At 36.9% G+C, this 8713-nt stretch overlaps 1 protein-coding gene across 1 annotated transcript; it reads right to left on the bottom strand.

The window, feature by feature from the left end:
- Positions 1 to 572: 572 nt before the first annotated feature.
- Positions 573 to 8436, bottom strand: LOC113308726. The gene is made up of 9 exons (XM_026557188.1): positions 7646 to 8436; positions 5851 to 6036; positions 4336 to 4428; positions 3770 to 3952; positions 3585 to 3687; positions 3290 to 3475; positions 2032 to 3125; positions 1423 to 1853; positions 573 to 1328 (listed from the first exon to the last, which is right to left on the bottom strand). The coding sequence occupies exons 1-9, from the start codon at positions 7916 to 7918 to the stop codon at positions 1271 to 1273; spliced, it is 2607 nt and encodes an 868-aa protein (XP_026412973.1). The 5' UTR covers positions 7919 to 8436; the 3' UTR covers positions 573 to 1270.
- Between the last annotated feature and the right edge of the window lie 277 nt (positions 8437 to 8713).

Here is an 8713-nt window from a genome sequence, read left to right as displayed (position 1 = left end):
CTTGGTGGTTGGATCTCTGAAGCTAGATGCAAAAGAGAAAGTAAAATGTCTTGGTTAGCTGACTTCAGAATCATACAACGATATGGAGGGAGTAACTAGATAAACAAAATCATCCGTATTTTTTCTAATAAAAAGATTATCCTTTCCGATATATAAACCCAAGGATAATGTTATCATCACAACAAAGTGTTACCTACACGGACATTGCAATTTACAAGTGTTTATATATTGCAATGAGACGACCGGGCAGCCAAAATTCTGGGAGTAAAATCAAGAGATTTTGGAGCACATTCGCACATATCCCTTTTCCTTACTAGTTGGTGAAAATCAATTTCAGCACACCAGAGAAGGAAAACTACGAGGGGAAGAGTTTGAAAAGCCGACGTTTGTCTGAAGTTCTGCAACGACCATTTGAAAAGACACAGTTATGAGTTATCATTTTTATTCCCCTACTAGTGCAACCACAAAACCAGAGACTTTCTGCACAACATAGGGTTCATACTTTCATAATCATCTCTAATCATTAGAGACCTGTAATTACAGGCAGGAAGTTTAGTTGAACATAAATGTAATAGCTGAAAATTAGATACTAATTGATCAAAAATAACCAAAGAATTTACAGAGAGTCCTCCAACTTTTAAGGAGAACATATATGAATAACCTGTAGACCTACAGTAAGCACAAAAGATAAAGTCAACTACCACCAGCTACAATTGCTATGAGCTTCCGCTATAACACTGATAAATTTCTTTAACTGGTGGAACAATTGTAAGACAAAAAAAAGTTGTAAGAGATAATCACATCTACAAAATTTTAAAACAGATATAATTGCCAACCAAAATTCAGGTATAAATGGTTCAACAACAAACAGACTTTCCTATGTTTACTTTTTTATCCTTCTTTTACGGGTCAGAAAGACCCACGAAAGGGGCGGGGCTGATGGCAGAGAAATACCCAAAAGGGAAAGGGGCGAAAAACCATCACTCAACGATTCCGTTCTTTTCTAATCCCACCAACAAAGAAGCCACCAAGGGGATAGAAGGCGGATGAGCGGGCAAAAAAGTACCAAAAGAATGTACACACGCCATTTTCACTACAATCATGAAGATGAACATAAGCAGTACAGTGTTCATTGGCTTCGAGTCGATTGAGAGCTCATGTTTTTGAGCCGGTGCATAGTTAGCTCTTACGGTTTTCTGTCTCTGTTCATTTTGACATCCTCGCTCCTGCTTCCGTCATTGTATACAAGATCCTCCGCTCCCAAAGCGGTTCAAACGGACAAAGGTGGGAAGTCATCATCTTTCATATGGTATGACTGTACTGGTACCCTGCGGAGAGAGAATGTAAGAGATGGAGAACACAAACTGAAACAGCATTCCACATACATGCAAAAGAAACTTTTATTGTCGGGGATTTCCATACTTTTCTGTATCAATAGTCAAGGATGGTCTGGGTCTCTGCGTTGCTGCTACAGGGACAGGATACTGCAGCGCACCACCGGAAGGCAATTGCCTGCTCGATTCCTGTGTAGGGGAAGCTGATGGCATGTTCCCGAACGTCCCAAATTCAACTTTCTCTGGAACTACAAAACCATTTGAATGGGGGAGGAGTCCCCTTGGAGTAGGTGGTCCATTCTGAAATACTTCTAACTGTGCAGGAATCCCACGACCTGGAAAGTTTGAGATGTTTCTTGGTGGTAGTTCATGACTACTTCCATTGTCGAACAAGTTAGTCTCTGATGGAGGAACAACCCAACCATTCTCACGGGGAGACCTTGGATAGTTACCATTACTTGGAAATGCCGAATTCCTTCCTTTACCTGGGAAGGACCTCTCCCTATTAGATCGATAGTTCTGCAAGACTCCAAGCATCAGTAATTCGAAGTAAAGGGTGGCCCATCAGCAAAACAATTCAATAAGTAACAAACAGAAGCAGCCAAAAGATCCTCTCAAAATTGACAGAACTCTAGCCTCAAGCTGTAGTCCCCGGAAATGAAAAATAAAATTCCAACTGAGGCTTAAACGAGTGTACCGTAGCATTGGGGAGAAACGTCCCTGTTCCTCGAGGCTTCTGCATCTCCTCGGCACCAAAAGATGTACCAGATGTCATGGAAGATTTTGCGGGGAAGAACTGGGGTCCTCCTTGAGTAACACCAATAGAATTCATATGAGGCAACATGCGGTTCACAGGCATCCCTTGATGGGAGTTCGAATCCCATGTCTGCTTGTTACGGAACTGAGGGGGTGCTGGATGAAGGGAATGAGCAGACCCCCAAAAGGGTATCCCTTGGTACCACTGAGCACAGACTAAACTGTTATGATGACTATCATAATCACCAGTTAGCTCCGACAAGTGACGGGGAGCTCTAGGACTTCCATCTGTTTCGGCAGCTTCAACTAATCCGTAACCATTATCTGAATACTCTGAGCTTCTGACATCTTCTCTTCCTCCCGATGATATTCCACCTTCATAGTCATAACATGAATAGACTAAACCATATTTCTCATGTGGAACCATGTTTTCAACAGCACCGGAATTTGTTACCTTTGTTTGATCTGCATCTCCACTGCCTATCTGGTCATTTAAGGAAGATAAAACATTGGGTGTATCCGATTCGCTAGTCAGAGATGTAGATGTAGATTTAGATCTGGATGAGGCTAACTCTTTTGCATTACCAACCAGACTACATCCTAATACTGCATTTTCATCTTCAAAATTATGGGCTGACGAAACTGCTTGAGAGGGATAACCCGCTTCGTCAGTGCACCTTTCTACCTCAACTGCATTAAGAATGAGGGGATCTCTTTCCATCCCTGAAATGTCAATGTCTCTAATCCTGTTGTTTAGCATCCCATGGAGATCAGGATCTATAGCTGACAATGCTGAAACCCTCCTACCTTCATCGCATTTCACAGTACTCGACTGGTACGAGGTGTGCTGTGACCCATAAGCACTAAAATCTGGAGGAGAATCCTGCACGTCAGGTCTCACTCCAGTGCCATGCCTGTCTAATGTGTTCCCAAAAAATTTCGTAAGTTCATCATGAATATCTACTGGTAGCAAAAGAATCCGGCCAAGCTTACGGGCGCCATACGAAAAAGCACTCCTTATGCGAAAGAAGTTGCCTACATGATACAATTGATACATGATTTTGAAAATACCAACAACAAAATGCAGTAGATATCATAAGAACAATGACTAATATTGTGCTGGTTATGGCACAACTACCACCTATGACTAAGCAGATATAATGGCACCAAAAGATTTGCAAGTTAGGATAATTCCATACCCTTGCTTACACTGCGCCCCAGATTGTTGTTATCTTTTAAAGGATCTACAATGTTCAGATACTTCTGAGTGAAGGCTCTTGAATTAGTTTCTAATCCCTTTGAAGGAAGGGCATACATGTTCGCACATCTCCTTAGAAATTCTTCAGACAGCAACAACTCACCACCACCATTGTCAGGTGCCTCGGCTGCAACAGCAGAGATACATCAGAACCAACAATTGTGTTACTCATAGAGTTTTTCAGCAAAGATAAATAGCCATCTGATGTCTAAAAGTCAGAAAAGCACTATCCTTACCAACAATTTCTGGCAATGATCTTACATTAACTGGACCGTTTAAACTGATACAGTAATTGTCCCAGTCGAACTTACTGTAGTAGTCCAAAAATCTGTAAAGAACCTGTAAAAAAGAACTGACTTGGTATAGGGGGGGGAAAGTAAAATGTCTTGTAAATAACAACCAATTTCCCACAAGTGCTCACCGCTAAAGGGCCATTCAATGATGAGTGAAAGAGGTGAAAGATATATAAGACCAAGGTTTCCAGCGCATACGTCGATATCAAACCATGATGGGCACCGAGGATTCGACTCTCATAGTAACACCATGCTTTAATCAGAATGATACTGCGTTTAAAGAGGTGATCTTTTCCAATCCTTCTGTCAACCTATTGGATATGCACACAGCATTAGAACTTATATAAAGTCATTAAGTACTCGGTCACAAAAACAAAACACTTTAATACATATGAAGTAACTTAAATAATCAAAACACAAGCTGATGGAAATAAAATACACACCAAGGAACTCATGCAATAAAAAAGATAAGTATGAATACATAATACTCCATAGAGAACTATGAAGCACCAAAACATCAGTATTCCAAACCCGAACTATTTTATGATAATTTTTCCAAATTGTAAAAAATGATGTTCCAGTATACATAAGTTCCTTCACATGTTAGGTATAAAGCATTGGACAGTAGTGAACATGTTAACCATGTACAAGAAGAAATGTGAAACTCCAAAATGTAAAGCTGAAATTACAGTACCTGCTCAAGAAAACACAATGTAGATAGTCCTCCAATCTGATTGAATGAAATATCGACTATGATATTTTGTACAAGGCACTTTACGAGCTTAACCTGTTATACAAGATTCAACATATGAAACTCGATCATTTATTGTATAGAAGTGTGAAAGGAATCAAAGTCAGTTTGAATTTACAACGAATGCACGACAACTCTTAAGTTACTCTTGAGACAACTAAATAAAACCCTTGGAGCATTCTGAGGATAAATTTCTTTGTGACTTTATGTAATGATCCAGAGGAGCAACTATAGAAATTTGAACTTCATGTTCCATCAATTTTCTTTCTAAATATAAATAAATAAAAATATTATACTTACGGCACAATAGGAAACATTTCTAAGATAATATTCCAAAGATAATTCAATCTAAAAGGATTTTTAGAGTTTATAGGTTCAAGATAATATACCTTAACTCTCTTTGTAAAGTATGTTACTTCAAAAACAAAAAATCCAGGGATCTAGATACTTCTACATCAAATATTTTCCTAATTAAGGCCAGTTGGCTAGCCGAGTAACCCCTTGTTACTCAGCTGGCCATGTGCCTCAAACTTTGGCTTATATTTCATCCACCCTTGCCATTTCTCAGCATAATATTACCCTACAATTATCTTGAATTGGAAACGTCTCAAGACAAATCACTTTGACGTCATACAAAACTGATCCATTCTTAACTAGTCACTAGCTTATTGTAGACTGAACTTTATCTTCCTCAAGGACGTTGCTCATTAATCGATGAAAAGAGGTATTCATCTTCTCAAGCATCCACATCACATGTCAATGTTGCCCAACAAAGATGCGACCATCTTCTAAAGACCACACTGTTTTAACTCTAAAACGGAAGGATCCCCAAGTGGTACGTGAGATTTAAGAGACAGGTCATACCGTGCCCACGATTCCACGAATAATTTTTGAGGGAAAAAAGGTGGCTTAAAATTGAATATAGAACCATATGAGCAATTATAAAATTTGTGATATATCATATATGTAACGTCAGCTGATTTAAGTTTCAGAATCTAACTAATTGATTTAAACTAGAATGGCATAAACAGCACATTTATACAATTTTAAGTATGATTAAAATTTTCTTCTACTAACTTAAATTTGTTAACCAGACCAAAATAATGATAATAATTTTAAAAAAAAAAGAAGAATAGACCAGTATTACGGGCTGATATTCTTATGTTTGCTTGCTACTCAAAAAATCCATTCCATTCGACCCAAGGTATTTTGAGTCTAACATATGATAAACTTGTATTTAGGTGAAATTGATTTGATCTGGTTATACAGAATCCCCCACTCCGAGAGAAACAAAAAGAAAAAAAAAAAAAAACTTCTGTTATTCTTGGAGTAAGGTGAGACCAGACAAGATATCAGTACTTGCAGAAAATGAATGCACACTGATAGAAAGTATAGTATAATCTCCAATCAACCAACACGTGCCAAAGAAAGATTTTCATAGGAAACAGAATGAAATACCTCAGCTTGAATGTACTGGACATCCTTTACTTCGAATTCACTGGACTTATTACGTTCCTCCGTTTCGAGCACAATCCGAACATCATTTGCTAAAGCATCCTCAACATTTTGAATGCTAAGTGCAGTCAAGTCAATATCTCCATCTGGAAGATAGGTTTTTAGCGGGACTGATCCAAATGGACATACCTGAGCAAAATTCAAAAGGTAAATGAAAACTCAAACCTGAGGTCCCTTTTCTGTAAAATTGTGAAATAAAAATCTATCGGTGAGTCAGAAGTATAGTTGTACTAATTACAGAACTACTGTTGGTAAAAGCTTATCCAATTTTTTATAAGATACTTCTTAGAAATTTATGTAACATTAGACTTTATTACCGTCCGAAGGGACACACTAACAGTATTCCTCTCGCAAGGACGTTAAACATAATGTATGGATACATCCAATATTTGCACAAGAAATACAGTTAAGTCTTACAACACCACCTATCTGAAAGATAACTTTCACCAACTTTTAAATTTTTTTTCCTTAGCTAGTCAAAACTGTACAATATGTTAACGTTGTAAGCCCACGCTAACACGTCCTAAGGGATTACTAGTTAAGATTGAAACAAACGGGACTCGCAAAAATTGTAACCAAAACTGGCAGCACATGCTGTATGCAACTTAAATGCTCCGAGTCCACAACAATTCTTTGGGTTCAAAAAGATCATGCCAACATCAGTAAGAAACACTTTTAGGGGCGAAAGATCGATATAAAATTCTCAAGTAATATTCCAGGACATTTTTCTTTTGCGAAGTTGGAACTATATGTTATACCATAAAATCTTAAGACAACTCATCGATTTCACAAATTTCGATTTGAATGTAAGGCAATCAGCTTGCCGTTTTTAACCACCAAGAGGATGTGTTATCTAAATCTGTTTACCATTGGAAGAACTTAATGACAGGCCCGGAGTCCTCTATGCACATTTTCTTTATCTTCCTCTAATATGATCTTTACGTTATTCCTCAAATATAATGAAAGGCGGAAAGACTTCCAATTTTACAATCATATCATTATAGGCAAAAAAATGTAATATCCAAAATCAGTACAGCATTTATGGAGAGCTAAGAAAATAAGCTGAAAGAAAGAAACTAAGTACCTAATAACATAACAAGAAAGAAATTTGTTAAACATTTATAATGGTGTTGCCTATAAAAGTCATAAAACCTAAACGAAATAGGAAACTAAGAAAAAGAGCACCTATGAGCTAATATACTATACTCATATTACAACTCCTCACAACAGCCCGGCATGTTTAACAATTTACTCACTCAGACAAAAACAAAAACCAGCTCAAACGCCTATCCACCTATACTAAAGACTCAGTTACAATTGTGTGAATCTTCTTCCTCTCTTTGACATGGACTACTCACACTTCATTTCCATCAAATACTTGAAATGCAAGTACTAACGCTACTACTCAAGTAGAACTAACCAAAATGCATACCAATCTAGATATACCATAATCAATACAAGGCTAAAAAAACAGCGCCTTTCACGGTTTCAATTATCAATGAGCGCACATGTGTCTATCGCCTGTCAAATTCATTTATAGGTTTAAGACATTTCGCGAAATACAAATTAAATAGAGTCCTAATTAATTTCCTAAAGCAACATATACTAATTTAATTCGACGAAGAACACCCTCTTTATTGTATTAGGTTAAAAAAGGAATCTACCAGAACACAGACCTTTGACTCACTCAATAAGCAAAACTACATGAAATATCAAACACAATCAATAACAATCTCACCTCACAACCAAGATAACCTCTAATAAGGTTCTGGATGAACTGAATAACAATTTGTCTCCTATGTTCAGAAACAACAGTTGGTTGAATCTTACATATTATCTCTTGAGTTGTTTCTTCTGCTTTAGACCAACATTGAGAATCAATACAAATTGGGTCTGGATTTGGAGGTGAAGAAGAAGCTAATGATGGTGGCGGAAGAAAAAGATTATCTTCTTCTTCCTCATCTATTAATATGCCATTTGCCGTTGGCGGCCATATTTCAAGATCGCCCATGCAATCTAATTACTACAACTAATACTACTACTACAACAACAACAACAAAAGAAAAACAAAACCAAAAGAAGAAGAAGAAAATGAAAAATCTTTTTTTTTTTAATCGAAACCTTAAAAGTTAAAACCCCATAGACGGAGGATTCTTTTCCGTCGGGGTATCAATATAAAATACAAAAACAGTAACGATAAAACGAAAATCAATAGAAAAAAAACGGATTCTTCTTCAACAGAAGATAAGAATCAAGATTGGTTTTTTGTTTTTGATTCAGGGTTTTGGGTAAAATGATTAAAGAAACAAATAAAAGAAAAAAAAAAACTGGAATTGGATTCTATGAAAAAAAAATCAGAAGGAAAAACCAGCGGCTGATTCTTCTTAACAATAGAAAAGAGAAACAGAGAAAACCCTCAGAAATCTCTCTCTCTCAGTAGCAAGAAAAAAAAACAAATTCTGTGTCTGCGTTTTCTCTCTCTCTCTCTTGAAAAGAAATCTACCGTCTACAGAGAAGACGCAGTGTCAAATCAGGTTTTTACTGCGTATTTGTTATCCGTTCCTTCTCTTTTTCTACTCTTCCATTAGGGTATTTTTATATTATTATTTACTCCTTGTGCATCTTAATAATTTGTGATCGACCCTTTTGTTATTTTTATGTTTTGTTAGAAAGACTTTCTTGACCGTTTTTTTGGTCAATGACTTTCTGGACCGTTATTATCTCAGGAAAATGAAAACCACTGTCTTTGATAAAAGTACAATGTTATGTTATATTTAGTTTAATGGAAGGCTTAGAATCTAGAACT

This window comes from Papaver somniferum, chromosome 9 (genome assembly GCF_003573695.1).
Source record: "Papaver somniferum cultivar HN1 chromosome 9, ASM357369v1, whole genome shotgun sequence".
NCBI classification, from domain to species: Eukaryota; Viridiplantae; Streptophyta; class Magnoliopsida; order Ranunculales; family Papaveraceae; genus Papaver; species Papaver somniferum.
Note: the sequence above shows the minus strand (reverse complement) of the source record. Positions and strands in the feature narration are given on the sequence as shown.